The 24,841-nt window shown below is 38.5% G+C and overlaps 1 protein-coding gene across 1 annotated transcript in view; it reads left to right on the forward strand.

The window, feature by feature from the left end:
- The window catches only part of RPS6KB1 (ribosomal protein S6 kinase B1), a 1,830,003-nt gene that overhangs the window by 1,653,212 nt on the left and 151,950 nt on the right, over positions 1-24,841 (forward strand). Inside the window, exon 11 of the mRNA XM_044054533.1 lies at positions 9,019-9,096. Coding sequence (XP_043910468.1) covers positions 9,019-9,096 — 78 coding nt within the window. The remainder of the gene's footprint in view (positions 1-9,018; positions 9,097-24,841) is intronic.

Below are 24,841 nucleotides of genomic sequence, written 5' to 3' on the forward strand. Positions count from 1 at the left end.
TCTCTTCTCTCACCCTATCATCAAACAGTTCCTGAGAGGGGCAAACAACTTAAGGCCACCAAGGAGAGCACCCACCTTAACTTTGTACTGGAAAAGCTCACGCTTACCCCCCTTTGAGCCCACAGCATCAATAGAGTTAAAATGCCTCTCTTGGAAAACAGCCTTGCTTCTAGCCATCACTTCAGCTAAAAGAGTGTCTGAGCTACAAGCGCTTATGACTGTGGAACCCTTCATTAGTTTTCATGCTGGCAGGGTCTCCCTCAGGACTAACCCTTCCTTTGTGCCTAAAGTGGTGTCCAGTGTGGCTCTCAACCAGTCTGTCCATTTGCCAACTTTCTTCCCTAATCCTCAAAATAAAGGGGGAAGGATCCTGCACTCCTTGGACAGGCATAGACAGCTCAGATTCTACCTTGATAGTACTAAGCCCTTCAGGAAATCTGACCAGTTACTAGTTAGTTTTGCACCAGGGGCAGGGGGCAAGGCCATTTCAAAACAAACCATTTCCAAATGGATAGCACACTGTATCCATTTCTGCTACAAACACCACAGGATACTAACCCCTCAGGGGTCAGAACACATTACACTAGGGCAACTTCTACCTCTACAGCATTCCTCAGGGGACATTCTGGAAACTGCTACCTGGAGTTCTGTACACACCTTCACCAAGCATTACCACCTGCCTATCTTTTCCAAATCCAGGGTGGGTTTTGCAACAGCAGACCTGCAGGGCATACTAGCCAGCCCCAACTCTTCTTGACTACCTCCACCCTTCTTCAGCTTTGGGAATCAACTCAAGTGTGATGACTGCCACAGTGAAACACGAAGAACATAGTACAGTTGTGTACAGTTACCATAAATGTAGATGTTTAATTGTATTCACTGTTGCAGTCGTGGTTTTCCAGCCCCCTTGTCTCTCTCTGTTTCTCTTCTGTCTATGTCTATTACTCACCCCTTACAGGGCTATTGGTATTTACTTTTTACTGGTGGTGTTTTTCCCACCATAACTTAGCTCCCTATTTGAGGGGCTCCTGACATTTGGGGCAAGAAAAACTGATGTAATGGCTTCGGCTGCCTGTTTTTATACCCTTGACGTCAGTCCTGGAGCGATAGCAACTGACACAGAAATACTAAGTCTCTGGTATTCCAGCCGACTGAGGGCTACCTGCCGGCTGATAACCCAAGTGTGATGACTGCAACAGTGAATACACTCGCACATCTACATTTATGGTAAGTGTACACAACTGTACTTTCCTTCTTTCTCTCTCTCTCTCTCTCTCTCTCTCTCTCTCTCTCTCTTGTATCCAGTGCTGCTAGCGTTGACTTCTTGCTGGTAGATTCTTTTGTATGTGCCTGTATAGTGGTGGCACTTCCATTTTTTTTTTTTTTTTTTTATGCTTATCAACATTAATCTACTCCCCAAGTCTAGCATCTATAACAACTCATTATAAATTTGTTCAAGTGATGGCATCCGTATTTCCCCTTTGCTGTTTCATTTGTTTCTTGGCCTTTGAGCTATGCAATCTATCCTTTGCTGCTAAGGCAGGAGACAATAAGTTTACCATTTTCTTTTCTCTGCAATGAAGTTCTTGTCCCATTCATTCACAGTTTCTCCAGCAACATCATTTTGAACTTTTTGTGTCACATTTCTTTATAAACCTTCGATTTTTCATGGAGGAAAGAGCATCTAATGATTAGTCCTTTCTGTTGAGCATCATATTAGAAGCTAAAAGGCAGCCTTTAAAGTACCCCCCCCCCACACACACACACACACATACACACTTGGCTGTACAAGCACACTTTTTGATTGCAGTCTTCCTCACAAAAAAAAAATTGAGGATGGTGTGGACTGTTGTCACATTTGTGCTGAATGTCCTTCTGATGTCCTTAGCTTAAAAGGAGAACAACAACAACCCCATATGGGGGCCATCCTTTTATTCTAATATATAATGTTGTAGTGAGTGTGTTCAGTTAGCTATACTTAACTTGCTCATCTTCCAAGCTATTTAGTAATTTGAAGCTCTGTACTTTACTGCATCTTTGCTCCAGAGATTTTTCAAGCACTAAATAATCCAATCCTTCATCTTGGAAATACTATTCCCCCTCCTGCCTGCTGTTTAATAACCTGATTCTGTTCCTGAACCAGAGTCTGTCACTCTAAATACCCTGCCTCTGCATCAATAGTCCAGCTTTACAGTTTGTTTCATTCTGCAGCTAATAAGTAAACCAACATTTTGAAACGTGTAAATGTGTAAGGGTTAATGCCCATTGCTCTTTAATGATGTCCGTGGTCTGACAGATTTTAGATGTTTCCGGTTTTACAAGTTACTTAGGTTGTTTTTTTAACGTTATTATTTACTTTTGTTATCAGCGGTGGTGGTGCTGCGGTAGCGTTGTTGCCTCACAGTAAGATGTTGACCGGTTCGATTCTCAGCTAGAGCGTCTTCTGCGTGGAGACATGCGTGAATGGGCGTACCTTCTTTGAAGGTTGTGCGTTAGGGCTGGCAACTCAGCACGTAAAAATCAACTGCCAATCATTAGCGGATCGGAGTTCCGCTGTGGCGACCCCTAACCGGGAAAAGCCGAAAGACACAGCAACAACATTATTTACTTTTGTTAAAAGTTGTTAGGTTAAATGTACTTTTTATCATTACTGTTTATTCATAGTATCACAAAATGTTCTTTTGTTTTTTCCCTTCAAAGTAGCTACAGAAATACCCAGTGCTGTTTTCAGAATTCTCTAATTAGCTATGGGTGCTACAGTATGCAGTGGTTAATGTTGTTTCCTCACAGCTCTGTTCTTCATTTGTTTCACGAATGGGGGAGCTTTCTTCATGGAGTCTTCATTGGGTTCTCCAGTTCACATTTTTTGTCCATTTTCCCACTTCCCAAAGGCATGCTGTAGGCGAGTTGAAGATCCTCCGAATTGCCCATATGTTCTTGTCTATATATTCAGAATCCACCAGGTCAGAGCTTAATTAAGGACTTTCACCTTTAATGAACGTATACTTTTCAGAGCTAAAACATGTTGCTAGTCATTCCATCTTTTAAAATCAGTCCACTCCTCTCATTAAATACAAGTCCATCTTTCATTTCTGATTCAGTTTTAAAAGGCATTTGACTATTGAGTTTTTAGTCAAACCAAGGGAATGGGGTAGCATATGATTTTATTTTCCACATTAACTCTTTCTTTTTCAACAAAGATAAGCTAGTCTTGGAAAATTATCTAAAATCTCCTGCCCTGTGTCCAACAATATGTCTAGAGTCAGAGCATTATAACCTTGTGGTTTACCCATTTTTGTACAGTTCAACACCTGTCTAAGCTGCTCTATAGTGATTGGAGGGAAAAGCACTTCCTTCTGAGATGCTGTCAGCTGGAGTGAAGTAAGCCCATTGAGAAAGTGAGCCACCTTAATCCCTAAATCAGGATAAGTAAACTCTTCCAAATATTTGGATCTGTAGCATGTTCAAAAAACTTGTGAGATTTTGTTCAGGGAAATGGGCAGTGCAACAGATTTTGGGATCCCTAGTCCTGGTGGCTAAACCACTTGCTGTTTGATCTGAGCCATCCCACCAAAGACTTTAATGTAGATGAGGCAACAGATAAATTCTGTCATCTTCAAGGCTTCCATCATTCTCTGAGCTTGTCCCTGAAATGTATATTCAGTTGAGTGCAACTGAATGTATTCTAACAAGTTCTCATAATTTGTTTGAAGGTCCACCAACAGAAAATGAACTGAAGTATTTTTGGTCCCTTGCATCTAGTTAATCTGTTGGTTATTTTTTTAAGCAAATATTTATGTATATTTTTATTAAATAAAGCCTTCAAATTATCCCATTTTGGACTTAGTATAATCAACAAAGTTAAAGGAAGATTCAGTTTGTATTGCTACCCCAACCACTTTTGGAATAATACAGTAAACTTGCACTTAACCGGCACCCTTGGGGGTTGGTAGTTGCCAGTTAAGTATAGATTCCGGTTGCTTGAGAGCTGCTTTGCGATTTTTTGATTGGCTCATTTACTGGCATATGAGCCAGTCAAAAAACACAAAGCAGACCCTCTTCTGCCAGTCAAAAATGGCACAGTGGAGCCTATTCTGTTTAATGTGGAACAGCCACTGTTCCGTATTCAATAGAAGTGACTCCACTTTGCGTTTTTTGATTGGCTCATATGTTGGTAAATGAGACAATCAAAATTGACAGTTGCTTAAGTTCCAGATAATGGAGACTCTACTGTATACTAGTACTATTACTTCTGAAAGTGTTCAACATTAAAGCTCTGCCTAAAAAGAGGAGAATAGGGAGATGTGATCACAATTTCTCTACTTCCCTACCCATTTCCTTAATTAAATAACTATGTCCCCTTTATACCAAGATTTTTATTTAGTCTTGACAATGAACGAAACCTATATGAATAGCAAGTGAAATCCATATTTATTGCCCACTCCCCCTTTTTCCCAACACCTTCAAATCCCATATAGGAAAAATACCTTTCTAGTCTTGGCCTTGACGTGAACATCTTCAAATGACAGTAATCCCAGCAGATAACATCAGGACCTGTCTGAAATCAGTCAGGTCCCTACAAATGGTCACGATTGTGCTTATATTAGTGCCAGGGGGATGTGCAGATTATCCCAAATTAATTTTAATGAGCTTAACCGTGCAGGCAGCATATCTACCATTGAGAACTACAAGTTCTCTCTCTATTTCTAGAGGGGGGGCCCCCACCTTTCAGTAGTGGACATACCCTCCTTTTCCTGGCTTGATGAAAAGTGCTGCTTACATGGTTAAATCCTGATTTGGATAACTTCAAGTGCTCAACACAAAAGATGTGTTTCTTGCAACAAAACTACTTCTGGGGCTAAATGTTTTAAATATGCAAATACTTTGGTGAGTTTTATGGGGGAATTTAACCCATTAATATCCCAGGAAACACACTAAACCCATTTTCCAAGTTGTAAGTTATTAAATGTATGCCTTACATGCTAGAAAATATAAGAAGGTTGTAGCAGTAAAACATTGAAACATTTAAAATTCACCACATCTGAGAAAATGACAGTAGCTTGCTTGATTGAATGAAAAGAAAAATTAAAACATTGATGATCCAGAGGGAAGCAGAATGTAAGAAAGTACCACTTTTATTGGTAGATCTTGAGGCAGAGAAAGCATTTGACAGAGTAGACTTGGGACTTCATGAACAGGGCAATGGAAGCATTAGCTTTCCCTGATACAAATATAAGGTTGATTAGAAAAATGTAGAGGGAGCGGAGGTGCAAAATTAAAGTGGGTGGGGTCCTCTCCGATAATTTCTGCTCGAGTAGAGGAACCAGACAGGGTTGTCCGCTTTCCCCTTTGTTGTTTGCATTATATTTAGAACCACTAGCAAAGAAAATAAGGGACTCAGACATTCAAGGATATAATTGGTATGGTAGTCAGGAAGAGCTGGCTTTATTTGCAGATATTATTTTATAGCTGACAAAACCAGAAAAGGGCATTACAGTGTTGTGGAACATTTTAAGACAGTTTGAGATCTTCTCAATATACAAAATTAATGAAGCTAAAACAAAGGCAGTAGCAGTAAATTATGTACCCACACACGAATTGGTCCAACAATGTCCATATTTATGGTGACAGGATAAAATGAAGTATTTAGGAGTATGGATTAGAAATTACTCTGTGGTGGCAGTAAGGATATGTGGGAAGATAGTAAACAGAAGATAATACAAAAATTGAGAAACTGGAAGTTTTATTATATGGATATGGATACTAAGATACAAGCCATTAAAATGTTTTTAGTCCCATTAGTGTTATACACAGGTCAGGCATACTTTTATCAACTGGAGGAGAAGTTGTAGATAGCAAATAAAAAAGAGTTGAAGGATTTTATCTGGGAAGGGAAGACAGCAAGGGTCAAATGGGATAAACTGATTCTACCAATAGAACAAGGTGGACTAGGATTACTTAATTTGAGAGGGTATTTTAGAGCAACACAGTTATGGCTTTAATACATAGCACAGGCAGAAAACTATAATTTAAGGTAGAAAGGGATGATGATGACGCAGGAAGGAAGCTGAAGAAATAAGAAGAGATTGGGATTTTGGATGCAGACTCTTAAGGAGAACTACCAAAATCATACAGAGTATTATATTCATAAAATAGCAGGGAGTATTCTAATAACCAAACCAGCACAAGAATGGAGAAAAGAGATTTTGCAGATAGGGATGACTGTGGTCAGGGATAGAAATAATAGGCAAGAGGGGGCTGGAATTTATTGGAGAAAATTGGCAAAGAAACCAAGGTATTGGGAACAAATCACTAGAAAGGGAAAGGTAATAGAGTGAAAAGAGGCCAAAAATGTATTTGGACTGCAGGTTAGAGATTGCCTTCCTTGTCCAATGATTGATATCAGAGTATAGGCAAAGGGAAATAAATAGGGGGTTCCTAAGTGAAAGACCAGCACTGCTAGATTTTTTAATAGAATCTAGAACAGAACCTGCAGTTAGAAAAGGAATAATTAGTAAAGCATATAAAATATTGCATGATAATTACAAGAATCAATCAGAGAAGCTTAGAAAGGATTGGGAAGAGAGACTGGATAAGCAATTCACCAAGACAATGGGGGGATATATGTATATCTCCCAAATATGCAGCAAAGTCGAGAAGATTTAGGATCTTTGCCTGGAAATGTTTACATAGGTATTTGTATACCCCAAGTAGACTCCAAAGAATTTTTCCTCAGGTGGATAGCAAATGCTGGAGGTGTGACGGGCAAGAAAGAGATAGCTAGGAACATATTTTTTGGAGGTGTGATGAGCTGGCAGACTTTTGGGATTCCCTGCGGGCCACTCTGTTGGAGATGCTGGCTGGGCAGATTGGACTGACTGGGGAGATTATTTTTTTGAGTTATGCTACAGAATCGGAATTGCCTTGACATAGTAAAGCCTTGCTGAGTCTAATTATCGTGACTGCCAAAAAAGCAATTACTAGAAAATGGAAATTAAAGTCTAGACCAATTTTACTAGAAGTAGTGAATATAGTAACAGAGATAAAACAACTGGAATTGGGATCTTTAGAAAAGAGAAGGAGCAAACTACATAGAAAAAAATGGGAATTGTGGAAACAGATGTACAGAGCAAGAACAAGGTTTAAGAGGCAGGATTTAAATGAGCTATGTAATGCTTAACTGACGATGACTAGAAAGTTTATAAGTGATTTATAATGTTTACAACTACAGTTGTTTCAATGGTGTCTGTGATGTAAACTGCAACTAAAGTGAATTTCTGTATATATTTTATAAATGTAAGACTGCCTTTGTCATATGTGGAAATTTAATAAAGATGTTGGGGGGAAAAAAAGAAAAATTAAAACATTTAAACCTAGTTCCGTATCTCATTTTTGCTTCCAAGAAAGTGGTTAACTGTATCATCTGGGAGAAATGCCGAAATACTAAGCCCATATAAGAGTAAGCGGTCTTGAGATGAAATGAAGAGAGAGTAAAATATACAGGGAGGACATTAGAACTAATTTAATTAAAGCCTCTCTGGAAGTCAAGAAGGCATACTAAAAGAGCAGTCATGTATTCATAGATTGTGTGGAAGTGAGGTGACAGTACTAGCCTGTCCCTCACTTTCATCCTTTGCCTAAACAATGGGAACAATTCTAGAGCACCTCTCTTTGATTTTCCAGTCTCATGTCCCACATACAATTATGGCAGTTTAAAAGTAGAAGCAAGAGAGTTATGTTAGAGCCCTTAGCAATGTTCTCCAATATACTTTTTGTTTCTTCGGGATCCAAAAATGTTACTGTCCCTCCAAATAAGACAAGCTTAAATGTTGCTGGGTAAATCACCTTAAATCTTATCTGTAACTTCCTGGCAGAGTGTATGGCAGGTAGAAAGGTAGTAGTCATCATCACAACACATGGAGACCATCAGACTTAATTATTTTACTTGGGTCCCACAATGCTGTTTGTGTTTTCTACTTAAGCTGAAATAAGGGTCTTGGTAAACTCCTTGCAGCTATTGGGACATCCATTCCATGTGCATCTTTACTATGTAACTCGTTGAGTAAAGTATTAGTCCATTCAAAGGTCTTAGTCCTCATAAACATAAGGCAACAATTGCCTTCATTTTTCTTCAATTATTCCTGCAAAATGTAAATTTTAGCATTTTGTTCGGTCTTCCAAATCTTGACATTTGGATTCAAGGCCATCAGTATCTGCTTCTCTTGCTGTAGTTTTGTGAGGTAAACTCTGCATGTTAATCAAACATTCCTGCAGCTGATCAGAAGGGGCCATTAGAGTTGATGGCTTATTTAGAGAGTTCACCTATAATTGTTTCAAATCTATCATTAAAATCAGTACATCTTAGCCTGTCAGAGCTAATGGCTTTATTGCTTTCAAGCCTAGCAGTACATGGAGCCCTAAGTGTTGCAAACAGCAAGGCTAGCAAGTTATTTTTAACTGCAGCACATTTGAGACCTTTTTTTTCACTCAGGCAAGGGAATTCCCTTCATAAAAAGTCTTAAGAGAAGGTTAGAGGTAATCAGATGAGAAAAGTGAAAAAGATCTATCTAGTATTAAAATTTGTTTGCAGTAAGCTGAAGCTAGACAGATTTGTGTGTCTTTAGCTCTCCATCTCAACCTGAAGTCCATGACAGATTTATTTTTTGTGTGTGTAAATGTGCCTAATGTGAGATGTTTGTACATTGTGTAATGGAATGGAGTCTTGTCTGGGATTAGTGTCTGTATCTTATTTCTACTGAGTGCCAAGTTAAGCTTTATCTCTCCCACTACCAAGAAATGTATAAAGCTTGTATTAAATGAGTAATGTAGGTATTATTTATTGAAGTCTAGGAATGTAATTTCATTTTGAAATAAATTCTGTTTTCAATTCAGACTGAATAAGAAATACTTTGACATCTCCATTGTGTGTTTGTGTGTACACACACTGTTTTTTGTAGTATGACAATGTATTTCTTATCAGTTTTCACCTTATTCATACTTTTTGGATTTAATTTGTAGAGTCATCCTTTCTTCAGACATATTATCTGGGAAGATCTTCTAGCTCAGAAGGTTGAGCCTCCCTTCAAGCCAAGTCTGGTAAGTTACAAGTGTTTAATGCCGTTGTTGTCATGCATTCACACATTCTCGCACACATACATACATACATATATATTTATAATAGTATTTGTACCCCACTGGATCTCTGAGTGCTGTTCTTGGCCTCATGACTGCCCATTTGGTCTGGAGTTATAACCCTTGAGCCACCTACCACATATTAACATCTGATGCTCACTTGCGTCAAAGGCAGTGTATGTGTAGTGGTTTAGGACATGGGAATGGTAGGATATGCAAAATGTAATAATCCCCCCCCCCCCCTTCAATGGGTAAGATGTAGGGATGTACATTGTATCACTTTTGCTTCCAAATATTAGTAGTGTGGATGTTTTCCCCAACCTGTAGCAGAAGTCCTGCTTTTCACAGCATCTTTTTTTTTTAAACAAGAAACATCTTTATTAATTTATCACATATGACATAGGTAATCATACATTTATATAAATGAAAACAAACCGTGTTGACATAATTTTAGTTGCAAACATATATCACGCACCATATTGACATAATTTTATTTGCAAATATCATACATCACTTATAATCTATCCAGTTAATATTAGTCAAATATTACGTAGCACATTCAAATCCTGCATTTCTTCTCTGCATGTATTGTTCCCACAATTCACATTTTTTTCTATGTAATTTGCTCCTACCTGAAAGAATTGATGACTGTATTATACTGAAGTTAACTGGAAACAACTGAAATGAGACTGGAATGAGTCTCTATCTGTTAATTACCAAAAAACAAGTAATCTCCGTGGTATCCCCGAAGTCTCAAAACAACCCACTAAAGTGTAGTGGGTCTAAAAACAAAACAGTGCAAGAAACTTCTCTGTGTGGAAGATTTTCAGTCCATATATTTCTAGTTAATCACTGTATATTAATCACATGCAAAATGTATATGTGTATATTTATATATTTATATATTTATATATAATTTTTGATCGCAATATGAACTAAGGTTGATATATTTCCAGCCATGTAGTATATTGCCTTGTATAAAATCACAGACTTAATAATTTGGTTAAATAAGATGCACCATTAAAGTACATTATTATGACAGCTACTAGGTAGGGCAGGACCAGCTCGAATGTCACACTGATAGGGGAAGGGATGTGAATTTAACATGTGTACCAATAACACTTTGTTTTACAGCACAATAAACCACTCCCATGCCTGATAAAAAGTATAGATATATTTAGAAAGCTTGTGAGGAAATTATTACTCTATTTTTGTTTTACTTGGATCGCTTGTCTGTGTACTTAATAAAGGATTTTCGACTGGAAACAGACTGCCTGCCTTGCTTGGATTACTTTCGAATACTTAGTAATGCTGTAGAATTATATATTTTCTATTATTACTTTTTGACTTGACAAGTTTACGTTTGCTACTTCTACTACTATTGTCTGATCTGATTAATATACAATGATTAACTAGAAATGTATGGACTGAAAATCTTCCACACAGAGAAGTTTCTTACACTGTTTTATCTGTTAATTATATAACCAAAAACCACCACAAGTGGCAGCAAAAAAACGCCAGGAAACTGGATTCAGCACAGCGAAAGTACTCTTTATTTAAAACACAATACAACAGGTTTAGCGCTTTCATCAAAATAAAATGACTTCTTCAGAACACATGATGTAAATGATGAACATCATGTGTTCTGAAGAAGTCATTTTATTTTGATGAAAGCGCTAAACCTGTCATATTGTGTTTTAAATAGAGTACTTTCGCTGTGCTGAATCCAGTTTCCTGGCGTTTTTTTGTGCTGCCACTTGTGGTGGTTTTTGGTTATATTGTTGGATTCCAGGACATTTGCTTGTTTTATCTGTTAATTACCCAAACGTCTGCATAACAAGTGCCAGTCTCTCCTTTATGGGCCAAGTCTTTTGTACTTTTCAGAATGAATTTTGCAGACTGTAGTTCGGTTAATAAGGCTTTATTAAAGTTTCACAATATCGGAATACTGTCTTCATTAACAGTGCTGATAAACAGTAACCAATAACAGTCTGTAGAAATGCTGGAATGCTGGTTAATAATATCAGTGCTGCTAAATATATCCAAAGTTTCTGCACATATATTCTGATTCTTCTGAATAATATAAACTGAAACAGTTTTTGTTTGACCTGTCTTCTGTACTCAGGCTTGAGTGTCTGTATTGTAGACCTGCCTTCTGTACTCAGGCTCAAGTGTCTGTATTGTAGAGATCCTTTTAAATATAAATCCAAAAGCTAATTTCCTGTCTGGAATGCTGAATATTTAACATTTTCTGTATGTCAGTCCGAGCTAACTGGCGTCACCAACTGTATCAGAAGTATATTTTAATAATACCAAAACCTTGTAATGCTTTACACGCCCTTTTAGCCTTGGTTTCAAAGCCTGGTCTTGCGTGTGCCTCTTTATCTGGCATTCTATTGCTGTGTACATCTTTCCCTTGAGGAAAGAACATTCTGTAGCTGGCAAGATTGTATCTTTCCCTTGAGAAAGGAACATTTTGTATTTCTGTATCTTTCCTTTTTAATAGGTTCATAGGTGTGTACTAGGCTAATGACCATGGGGCCTTTACAAGCGTAACCTTAAGATTACCCTGGCATTGTGCCGCCCGACATTAGTTCCCAGTGCCTCTGTTGAGTAGAGCCACTGGAGTTATCCCCGGGGTGAATTTACTATTCCTCATCCACTCATCAAGATTTCTCTTGAAGTGGCTCAACAAGGTTCTCTACTTGACATGTATGGGAAGTCTCTTCTATGGCATGGACAGTCTCTGGGTTATGAACCTGCCCTCCAGTACGTTCTGTTGATTGTGGTAATGAGGTTGAGGTCTCTGGAGCGTGTGGTGCGGAGGGATTTCTTTAGATGTAGCATTTCTAACAGAGCTGGATCACACATGGCTTTGTAAGTCAAGCAGAGATCGCCTCTAAGTAGGCAATGTGAGACAGAGAATAGTTGGAGTTTTTTGAGTCTGTCCATATAGGACAAGTGTTTAAGGCCTAGGATCTTCTTTGTGAGATATTTTTGCAGCCTCTCCAGTTGTTGCAGATGTCTAGTGAGGGACATGCTAAATGGGGCATTGTACTTGATGACTGGCCTAATGAGGAAAGAGTAGAGGGAGTCAATGGCCTCTTTCTTCCTGGATGCAAAACCCTTAGTATTGAGATGTGCCACATAGAAGGACTTTCTGACCACAGTGGCAATGTGGTGATCAAGCTGTCTGTCTCTGAAACTGAATGCATACGTGACTGACTCTCTATTTTCAGGCCGGTTATTCTACCTTAATGTACTATAGTGAATTCATTAAAAATACCCTAACTCTAACAGCTCCCCCTGAGGTCCCCAACAAAAGTTTACAGGGTCCTGCTTTTGTAGTTACTTTATATCTGTATTGCTTACTACTGTAATCTGGTTTGAATGTACAGGCTTTATGCCACTTAACTAATAATCTCCAGATGTGCAATAAACTTGGAGTTCCAATTTTGACCATTGAGTGTCACTTGAGCATTTCTGGCCTGTTTGGTTTGAAGTCTCTTAACTTTATGATTTAATTATAACTGAGCAATTGTTTTTCTTTATCTGGTGAATAAACCTGCAATTTTAATTTTGACCACAGGGTGTCACTTCTGTTTGGATTGAAGTCTGTTAACTTTGATTTAATTTCCATATTATCTAGATCCTTAGTCTTTAGAGTGTTTATCTAAGTTCTACTGTATGTGTGACATGTCCAAAACCTACACATTGTTTTGAAAGTCAGTGTCTTTTAATTCTGTGGTTTCTAAAACTGATTACTCCAGGTATTTATTTTAACTCCGCTGTTCCAGAACAGCGTGGAGAACATGCCATATATATCTTCAACCTGTCTCTGTGAGTCTTCAGTTAAGTTACACAGAGTATGAAATGTTAACCCCGCCTAATTTTCTTCCCTATCTCTATATACTGTAATAGTAAAATGTCTATTACCTATGTTTCTTTTACCTTATGAAATGGTGCCTTAGTGTACCATGATGTCTCTCTCTTATAGCAAATTAAATATTTTCCTGTTGTTCATAGAGTTAAATATTTAAACATAGCACTGTTTAATCCATTTTTTTATTGTATAGCCTATCATGGCACTAAAGGGATAACTTTATAACTGGTCTTGAAGCATAATTACCATATACTGTATTAACTTGTGTCTGTAAAGTTTCATCTAGATTTGCTAATAATGCTACTTATCTTTTTTAACTTTTATATGCTGTAATAGATGTAGAACTGCGGTGGTGGTGCTGCAATAGCGTTGTCGTCTCATAGCAAGACGTTGTCCCGTTCGATTCTCAACTTGAGCGTCTTCTGTGTGGAGGCATACGTGAATGGGGCATGCCTTCGTTGAAGGTTGTGCGTCAGGGCCGGTAACCCGGTACATAAAAATCCACTACCAATCATTAGCGGACCGGAGTTCCGCTGTGGCGACCCCTAACCGGGAAAAGCCGAAAGACACAAACAGTATGCTGTAATAGATGTCTGACTCCTAAGTTTGTGTTTGAAATATTCTATGAATATTTATGAGCTATAATAGCTTAACAAAACCTATGCTTTCTGTATTTCAGATCTATACCTTTGCATTTTCTGTTGGTGTCCTTTTAACTTTCTGACTAATGTACACTAATTATGTAACGTGCACTGTAATTTGTAAATTAACAGATTAAGCCCGTCCTGTTATGCCTTGAGTATATTGAATAACTATTACTAGCTATTCTTTAGATAACTTATCTTAATAAGCCTGTTACAAATAATTCTGTCACCTTACCCTTAACTGATGACTGAATAATGTCATTCTGCACTTTACCCTTAAAACTAACTGATTAATGTGAAGTAACTTAGTATTAATCTTTTATTCTGAAATTTGAAATGTACTATTTTGAACACATAACTGAGTATGAAGCTCATATTCTGAATCTTGACTGAAATTTGAGACATATTTTTACTGAACATCTAAAGTAGCAGGAATACCTTTCCTGCAAGTGTTAGCTGAACACAGATAAAAATAAACTGAAATCTGTTAATGTTACATTCTGCAGACTAAACTGTTAATACATTTTTGTCAGTATTGTCTGAACATAGATAAAAACATAAACTGAAAACTAGTACTGTTATATAACTGAAAACATACATACTTGCTTTAACTCATACATTTTAACTTTAAGCAAACATTAAAGAAATAGGTTCATATGTGTGTACTAGGCTAACGGCCCTGGAGCCTATATAAGCCTAGCCCAAGATGGTACCCTGGCATCATGCCACCCAAAGTTAGTAAATAGCTGGGGTCTACTTTAATTAACCGAAAGCTGATTCCAGTGAATGCAAATCCATCAACACAAATGCATCGAACCACGAAATAAGCGAACTCACAAAACTGCGAAATTGCCGCAAAATTCGAAATGTGGAAGCGTTTTGGTTGGCCCATCTGAGCTACAGATCCGTAAGGTAAGTGTGCAATAGTTACGGACATTAGGCTGCGGGTTAAGGTAAGTGCGTAGATAGGTAATGTAATATGGGTAATGTATTTAACGTTTAGTGTAGGGTTTGAAGTAGGGGTTTGGTTAGTGTATGTGTGTGGTTTATTTATTTTGTTTGGGTATAGCTTCGTAGGGTAAGTGTGTGGTAGTTACGGACCTTAGGGTTAGGGAGGGGTTAAGGAGAGTGCATATATAGTGGTGTATGTGGGGTTTAGTGTAGGGTTAGAAGTAGGGATTTGGTTGGTGTATGTTTGTGGTTTATTTTGTTTGGGTGGGTAGTGTGTTTCGGGTGGTGCGGTTGGCCGAGTATGACAAATCGGTATTTTGAGTTTCGCGGTTTTGTGAGTTCGCTTATTTCGCGGTTTGATGTATATGTGTCGATGGATTTGCATTCGCTGGAATCAGCTTTCGCTTAATTAAAGTAGACCCAACAGCTGAAACACACAGTCGATATTTGCAACACACCTCTTGCCAAATTTTACTCTGCATTGTCCCAGTAACTGATGAGGTATTGGAAGGCCTGCTTTAATGTCCAAGTGTCCCTTTTATAGTTCGGCCTTTTAAATCTCTTCTTTTCATCTCTTGTGCAAGGCTTGGGGGGTGGGGGGATAAAGTTATTGCTTGTATTTAAAAATAAACTGGAAAATCAAAGTGGAAATTATTAAAATATTTTCAGCTTTAACAATTATAAACTGATAGCATTGCTTGTTGTCCCGACTTTTACATATTTTTGCATAAAATAAATATTTTCTGCTAATAAACTCTAGCAGGTGTGTAATGTACAACAATGACATGGAAAGGCTGTAACTTTATTATTAAATCAAACTGAAACCTCAGTGACATTAGTTTCATTTGAGGTTATGACAGGAAAAACAAAATAGTAATCTAACACTATGCATTTCTGCACCTATATAAAATTAATCTTAACTATTGAACTTTTTACATTTACTCTCATGACCCTCAGATTCTAACATACTGTTCGTGGAGTAAAACTCCACCCACTGTCTTACCATAGCCATTTATGTAGTTGACGTTATTTAACTTTTTAGTACTGTTGAATGCTGCAATAATTTATCATTACTGTCTACAATTTTCTTGGATAAATAGTAAGAACTGTAACTCCATAAACTGTCACTAAGGACATTAAATTGATTTTCACCATACTGCCTTATGCTGTACAGCACTGTCTTTAATTCAGCTTGCTGTAATCTGATCTGGTGTGTTTGGTAAACTGCAATTTCTGTATAAATATATACAATCGTAAACCAGTCTGGAAGTTTACTTGTCTTTTATACAAGTATGAAATTTCTTTATCTGGAAGTTTACTTGTATGTCCTTTATACAAGTACATGAAGTTTATTTTTGTAGTATACACATTTATTACTAGAGCTGAACTGATCTAATTCTGGAACTTTACTTGTCTGTCCTTTATAACATATGAGTTGAACCTGTGGCTTTAATGACACAATATTTATGATGTCTGTTTTCATGCATGGGATCTGAGATTTTGACTGTACTGTCACTTTTACCATGTATCATTGACTTTAAATTTTACATGCTGTAAATTAGCAAAACATCATTTAATATTTCTGAATGCTTTTTTGTGATATTATTTATGCATTGCAACACTTTAATATGAAGCTAATGACTGCTAAACAAAACAATAACACAAAAAAATTAATTTGCCAGATCTGTAATCGTAAACCCTTTATTCTGAAAATTAACTTTGCTGTCATTTCTGGTATACACTACACCAGCGGTCTCCAACCACCGGGCCGTAGATCACTTGGTACTAGGCCGTCAGGCACAGAGTGAAATGAAAAAGTGAATATGTGGATGAGTGTGTTTGTATGTCTGGATGTGTGAGTGAACACTTGCATGAAAGTAGAAGAGTCTGTGTGTGTGTATACATGTGTAAGTGAATTGTGCATGAAAGCAAAAGTGACTTTGTACGTGTGTGAAAGAGATCGGGAGAGTGAGTGATGTGTGAGTTTATGTAGGTTTGAATGACAAAGTGACTGTGTGTGTGAGTTCGGGAGAGTGAGAGCAATGTGTGAGTGAATGAATGCAGGTATGGTTGAGGAAGTGACTGTGTGTGTGTGTGAGAGAGAGAGAGAGTGAGAGCGATGTGCGAGTGAATGCAGGTATAAATGAGGGAGTGACTGTGTTTGTGAGAGAGAGGTGTGTGTGAATCCATGCATGAATTCAAAAGAGACTGTGTGTGTGTTTTTCTGTCTGCGTGTGTGAGTGATTGCATGAAAGCAGAAGAGGGTCTATAGACCTAAACCTTGTCACCACAATAAACAGGACATGGTGGAGGGATAGATTCCTGTCCCACAGACTTCCCATACTCTGGAACAAGCTACCCATCTATGTCAAGCAAAGTTCCTCATTTGCACACTTCAAGAAAAATCTTGGTGAGTGGATGGGAAATAGGGAATACATCCTGGGGATCACTTCTGTGGCTCTGCCAACTTTCTTGGGTGGCGTAAGCCAGGGAACCTTGTTGGCTAGACATACTTAAGCCCTTGAGCCGATAGCCTAGTACCTACCTATGAACCTATGAGGGGGTGTGGGTGAGTGGGAGGGTGGGAGTGTGTGTGAGAAAGAAGAGTGAGCATGATCCCTGGCAGCAGCAATGAGGTTTGTGTACCTCTTTGACCATACCTCTCAACCTCTTAGATCAAGAAATCTGGCCAAAGCCAGAAATAATGGGGGGACAACACAGAAGATCTTTGGCTAACAAAGTTTGCAGATGACTGCAAACTAGGAGCCATAATCAAAACTCCTAAGGATACGGACATACTACAAAAGGGCCTCACTGAGACAGATGCATGGTGTCAAAGCCATGGCCTGAAGCTCACTGCCAAAAAGTGTATTGTCATCCCCTTTGGTAAAAACTCTGTGCCCATGAACTACCACATAAGTGGTAGTCTACTTAATGCCAAAAGTGTGATAAGAGACCTTGGGACACAGGTGGACAGTAGTCACTCCTTTGATAATCACATCATCACAGTGGTCAGGAAATCCTACGTGGCTCACCTCATCACAAAAGGTTTCTCATCCAGAAAAAAAGAGGTTATTGTTCCCCTCTACTCATCACTCATTAGACCCATTATAGAGTACAACGCCCCTTTTGGTATGTACCTCACAAGACATCTACAACAACTGGAAAGGCCACAAAAATACCTCACAAAGAGGATTACTGGCCTCAAACAGATGCCCTACGCAGACCGTCTCAAAAAACTCCAGCTTTACTCCATCGCATATCGCCTACTCAGAGGCGATCTCTGCCTAACATACAAAGCTATGTCAAACCCAGAGCTGTTGGACATGCTCCACTTAAAGAAATCCCAATCCCTCCGAGCTACACGCTCTAGGGACCTAAGCCTTGTCACCACAATAAACAGAATATGCTGGAGGGATAGATTCCTGTCCCAGAGACGTCCCATACTCTGGAACAGACTACCTATCTATGTCAAACAGAGCTCCTCATTAGCACTCTTCAAGAAAAATCTTGATGACTGGATGGGAAATAAGAAATTCACCCTTGGGATCACTTCTGTGACTCTGCTCGACAGGGGCACAGGAAAATAATTTTCTTGGGTGGCGAAAGCCAGGGTACCTTTTTGGCTAGGCTTGTATAGGCCCTAGGGCTAACAGCCTAGTACCTACCTATGACAAAGGCCCAAAAATAGGGACACTTAAGTACTGCTCATACAAACTTAGAAAGTAGATTAGCATGAATTTTCTGAAGGGTATGAAGTATGAAACTCAGTTATTTGTCATTATTTTCTGACTTCAAACCTCAGTGATTTGCCAGAAAACAATTTTATGAGAAACAGACCAAAAATGTGAGGCAAAAAATCTGGACATTCTGCAGAAATCTGTACAGTTGAGAGGTATGCTAGACAGAGCCAAATAATAGGGACAGATTTTAAATATTGCTCTTACTAAAGTCAGTAGGGTTGCCATTGGGTTTACATACCTGTCAACCATAGTAGATCAGTGTTATGTTGTTAAGCAGAATGTACACTTTTTTCTTTTTTTTTTTTTTTTTTTGTAATTATTGACAGTTGTCTCTTTATTGTACCTTTGAGCTTTTCTCCGTAGGTCTCATCTGAAAATGGACTTCTAGTCCAGTCAGGCCTCCCCATTAAACAAATTTCAAATAAATAAATATTATGCACTTTATTATGCTTGTGCGATGGCCGGTCCCTGGAAAATTGTCTTACATGGAACCAGTCTTTGGTGCAATAAAGGTTGGAGACCGCTGTCGTGCACAACATAAATGTGTACGGTTTCTAACTGGCCACATCCAATATGTCTTTCTGACCAGTTTAGTTGGTCAGCTGAACTTGAATTTATTTTATCTTTAACCCATAAATCTGCATGTTCCTGTCGTAACCAATTCTTCAAATTCTGTACATTTGCAAAAATCTGTTACTGAACACTAAAACAACATATAACTCTAATGGGGTGTCCATACCTAGTGCGAAGCTGTTACACTTCGAACTGTTAGCTGCTGTAGTGTCTGACCCTTTAAATCCTGACAAAACTGCTTTTGCTTCCCCTAATTAAGATCTATTTATAACTGAAGTAGATTTGTCTGTATTAATCAGTACATTATTCCATAATTTTTCTGAAATATTGTGATTTCTTTCATCCTGAAACAATGACTGATAAATGCTCTGTATTGGTGCTGGACTGCCACACCCTTTATAGATGAGCTGAAAATCCTTTGTTATAGAACTAGCAACAACACTGACTCTGGCTATGGAATGCATTATTTTTTTACTTTGCTCTGAAACAGTAGTTTGCAATGAAGTCTGTATATTATTTACTTTATCAGACTGATTAAAATCTGCACTGTTACCCCAATGCAATATTTGCACTGGCTGGTATTATGATTGTGTTTACGTCTGTATTTATCATTTTGCTGCTTAACTCTGAACTTTGAATTCCATGTGCTGTAGCATTTACACTGATGTTTGAAAACTGTAAATCAGAACTACTGACAGAAGCTGACTCATTCTGTGAATCTGTTGCCATCTGCGTCTGTGGTTTTAACATTCCTGAGCTAATAACCTTTAACTTTAAAAGAACATTTCTGGAACACACTTTTTTTTAGACTACTTTATCCAGTTTTTAACTATAAACCAACATTTACTGGTGTCTTAACTGTAGAAGTAATACTTGTCATGTTTATACAAGAGGTATGCAAGTGACTTTTACTGATGAAATTAAACTTTTTTGAACTGTTAGCTAAAAAGTGCATATAAAGTCTTACATAACTTTATGATTCTGGAAGTATGTGTCCTATTGTCTGCAGATTTTTAAACCTTTTTCTTGCTTCTTGGCTGTGTGATGTCACACTGGAAACTTGAAAGTTTGTAAGTACGTAATATGTTTTGAAGGACCACTGCTGAAGTTTGTTAATTTAGTCATGGTCTATTGAAGTTCTTTGAGGCTTTTTCTGAAGTAAACACTGGTGCTCTGCAATCTGTCTGACAGCTGCAATTACTATATGTAGAGGTCATCTGCTCTGGCTGTTTTCTGTATGAAGTTTACATCTGGAATATTAGTGTCGTCTTGCCGAAAGGTCTGCTTTGTGAAGAGAAGCTGTAGTGCTGTCATCTGTGGCCTTATTCTATATGGAGTTCACAGTCTTCCGTTATGGAAAAGCACTGGTATAGCTGTTGAAAATTCTGTTATGAAACTTCTGCTGTAGTAAGCTGGCTGTTGCACTTGAAACTGTTACTCATACATAGAACACACAAGGTTGAATGAAACACTGCCCTTCTGTAGAACACATGTAGTCTGACTGCTGATGTAAGGTTGCTATGGGGTTTTGGGATTTACTTTAACTGCATTACCCCATTCATAGTGGCTCACCAATAGGTGTCACTGTCTCTCTCTCTTACCTTTTGTACTTTTCAGAATGAATTCTGCAAACACTGTAGTTCAGTTAATAAAGCTTTATTACAATATCCGAATACTGTCTTCATTAACAGTGCTGATAAACAATAACAGTCTGTAGAAATGCTGGAATGCTGTTTAGTAATAACTGTGCTGCTAAATATATCCAAAGTTTCTGCACATATGTACTGATTCTCCTGAATAATGTAAACTGAAACGGTCTTTATTTGACCTGTCTTCTGTACTGTGGCTCGAGTGTCTTTATTGTAGACCTGTTTTCTATAGTCAGGCTTGAGTGTCTGTATTGTAGAGACTCTTTTCCATCTTCTTCTTCTTTCGGCTGCTCCCATTAGGGGTCACCACAGCAGATCATCTGTCTCCATTTCTTCCTGTCCTCTGCATCTTGCTGTGTCACACCAGCCCTCTGCATGTCCTGTCTCACCACATCCATGAACCTTATCTTAGGCCTTCCTCTTTTCCTGTTACCTGGCAGCTTCATCCTTAGCATCTTTTTCCCCAATATACTCTGCATCCCTCCTCAGCACATGTCCAAACCAACATAATCTTGCCTCTCTGGCTTTGTCTCCAAACCTTCCAACCTGGGCTGACCCTCTTAATATACTTATTCCTAATCCTGTCCACCCTCGTCACACCCAGTGCAAATCTTAACATCTTTAACTCTGCCACATCCAGCTCTGACTCCTGCCTTTTTGTCATTGCCACTGTCTCCAACCCATATAACATAGCTGGTCTCACTGCCCTCTTGTAGACCTTCCCTTTCATTCTTAATGGTACTCATCTGCCACAAATCACTCCTGACACTCTTTTCCACCCACTCCATCCTGCCTGTACTCTCTTCTTCACCTCTCTTCCACACTCACCATGACTCTGAACTGTTGTTCCCGAGTATTTAAACTCATCCACCTTCGCCACCTCTACTCCCTGCATCCTCACCATTCCTCTATCCTCCCTCTCATTTACACACATGTATTCTGTCTTAGTCCTGCTGACCTTCATTCCTCTTCTCTCTAGAGCATATCTCCACCTCTCCAGGATCTCCTCCACCTGTTCCCTACTCTCACTACATATCACAATGTCATCTGCAAATGTCATAGTCCATGGGGACTCCTGTCTGATCTTGTCTGTCAACCTGTCCATCACCATTGCAAATAAGAAAGGGCTCAGAGCTGATCCTTGATGTAATCCCACCTCCACCTTAAACGCATCCATCACTCCCACTGCAGACCTCACCGCGGTCACACTACCCTCATACATATCCTGTACCCACTCTTACATACTTCGGTGACATTCCTAACTTCCTCATACAATACCACAACTCCTCTCTAGGCACCCTGTCATATGCTTTCTCTAAGTCCACAAAGACACAATGCAACTCCTTCTGACCTTCTCTGTGCTTCTCCATCAACACTCTCAGAGCAAACATCACATCTGCAGTGCTCTTTCCTGACATGGAACCATACTGCTGATCACTAATCATCACCTCCCTTCTTAACATAGCTTCCACTACTCTTTCCCATAACTTCATGCTGTGACTGATCAATTTAATTCCTCTGTAGTTACTACAGCTCTGCACATCACCCTTATTCTTAAAAATCGGTAACCAAAACACCTTTTCTCCATTCCTCAGGCATCCTCTCACTTTCCAAGATTTCATCAAACAATCTAGTTAAAAACTCCACTGCCATTTCACCTAAACACCTCCATGCTTCCACAGGTATGTCATCTGGACCCAACAGCCTTTCCATTCTTCATCCTCTTCATAGCTAGCCTTACTTCCTCCTCGCTAATTCACTGCACTTCATGATTCACTATCCGCACATCATCCAGTTTTCTCTCCCTCTCATTCTCTTCATTCATCAGCCCCTCAAAGTACTCTTTCCATCTGCTCAACACACTCTCCTCGCTTGAGTATGTTTCCCTCATTATCCTTTATCACCTTTACCTGCTGCACATCTTTACTAGTTCGCTCGGTCCCTCTGTCTAGCCAATCAGTGCAGGTCTTTTTCTCCCTCCTTAGTGTCCAACCTCTTTTCCATACAAGTCCAAAAGCTAACTTCCTTTCTGGAATGCTGAATATTTAATCTTTTCTGTATGTCAATCCGAACTAACTGACTTCACTAACTGTATCAGAAGTATATTTTAATAATATCAAAACCCTGTAATGCTTTCCACTCCTTTTTACCCTTGGTTTCCAAGCCTGGTCTTGCGTATGCCTCTGTATCTAGCATTCCATTGCTATGTACATCTTTCCCTTGAGAAAGGAACATTTTGTAGCCAGCAAGATTATAACTTTCCTTTGAGAAAGGAGCATTCTGTATTTCTGTATCTTTCCTTTCTAATAAACTTTCTCTGAAACTGAATGCGTACATGTCTGACTATATTTTCAGGCCTATTATTCTACCTTAATGTACTGTAGTGGATTCACTAAGAATACCTTAACTCTAACACCACTCTCTTCTAAAGATCCCAATTCCAATTGTTTTATCTCTGTTACTATATTTACTACTTCTAGTACAGTTGGTTTAGACTTTGATTTCCATTGTCAAGTAATTGCTTTTTTTTAGCCTACTTGAGATATAAAAATACCTATATAAACATTTCCAAGCAAAAATTCTAAATCTTCTAGACTTTGTTGCATGTTTGGGTAACATACATGTATCCTCCATTGTTTCTTTCTGAATTTCCAGTCTGTTTTCCCAAACCTTTTTAACCTCCTCTGATTGATTATTATGATTGATTCTCATAGTTGTCAAGAAATGTTTTGTATGCTCTACTAATTATTCCTTTTTTTTAACAACAGCTCCCCTTCTAGATTATACTAAAACTCTACCAGTGCTGGTGTTTTCTCTTAGGATCCCCCTATTTCTTTCTATTTGCCTGTACTCTGATATCAGTCCTTGATAGGGAAGGCAATCTCTAATCTACAGTCCAAATAAATTTTTGGCCTATTCCCATTGTATTACCTTTCCCTATTTAATTATTTGCTCCCAATAATGTGGCTATTTTGCCCGTTTTCTCCAGTAAATTCCAGCCCCATCTTGCCTATTGTCTGTATCCCTAATTACAGTAATTCTCATCAGCATAATCTCCTTTCTCCATTCCAGTGTTGGCTTAGTTCTTAAGATACTTTTTGCTACTTTATAATATTCTTTATGGTTATTGTTATTCTCCTGAAGGATATGCATCCAAAATCCCACTCTGTTTCTTGTCCCTCCCCCATTTCATCATCATCCCTTTCTACTTTGAATGATATGTTTCTGCGTATGCTATGTATAAGGAGTCTTAACTGTGTAGCTCTGAAATACCCCTTCAAATCAGGGTTTTCCCAATCCGCCTTGTTCATTGGAAGAATCAGCTTATCCCAATTGACTGTTGCTGTCTTCCCCTCCCAGATAAAATCCTTCAGCTGTTTATTAATTGCTATCCACAACTTTTCCTCTGGTTGATTAAAAATATGCCTGACCTGTGTATAAAACTAAAGGAACTAAAAACATTTTAACTGCTTTTATCGTAACAGAGCTTCCAGTTTCAAAGTTTTTGTATTATCTTTTGTTTAGTGTCTTCCCACATATCCTTGGCTGCCACACCAGAATCCTTTTTTAGTCCACTTCATTTTATCCTGTCCCCATAAATATGGATGTTGCCAAACCACTTTGTGTGTGGGTATATAATTTACAGCTATTGCCTTTGTTTAAGTTCCCTTAAATTTGTATCCCAAAAAGATTTGATACTGCCTCAAAATGTTCTGTAAAACGGAAGTGTCCTTTTCTGGTTTTATCAGGTAAGATATCATCTGCAAATAGAGCCGGCTTTTCTTGACTACCATACCAGTCAAGTTATATCCTTGAATTTCTGAGTCTCTCATTTTCTTTTCCAAGTGATGCAGATGATAAAGGGGAAAGGGAACACCCCTGCCTGGCTCCTGTGCTCAAACAGAAATTATCAAAGAGGAACTCACCTACTTCAATTTTTGCCTCTGATCCCTCATATATCCTCCTAATCAACCTTATAATTTTATCAGGGAATGCAAATGCTTCCATTGCCCTGATCATAAACTCCCAGCATATTCTGTCAAATGCTTACTCTGCATCAAGACCCACCAACAAGAGTGATATTTTCTTACATTCTGCTTCCCTTATGTTGTCAAAGGTTTCCACCCCTCCACAAAACCACATTGATCCATATCTATCAGTGTTGGCATCACCTTTACCATTCTTTTAGCTATTATAAACACTTTATGCCACGGTTTATGATTGAAATGGGCGTATATGAAGCTGGATCTTCAAAAACCTCCTCTT

The sequence above is a fragment of the Protopterus annectens genome, chromosome 13.part0 (assembly GCF_019279795.1).
Source record: "Protopterus annectens isolate FY-2018-M chromosome 13.part0, PAN1.0, whole genome shotgun sequence".
Classification (NCBI taxonomy): Eukaryota; Metazoa; Chordata; order Ceratodontiformes; family Protopteridae; genus Protopterus; species Protopterus annectens.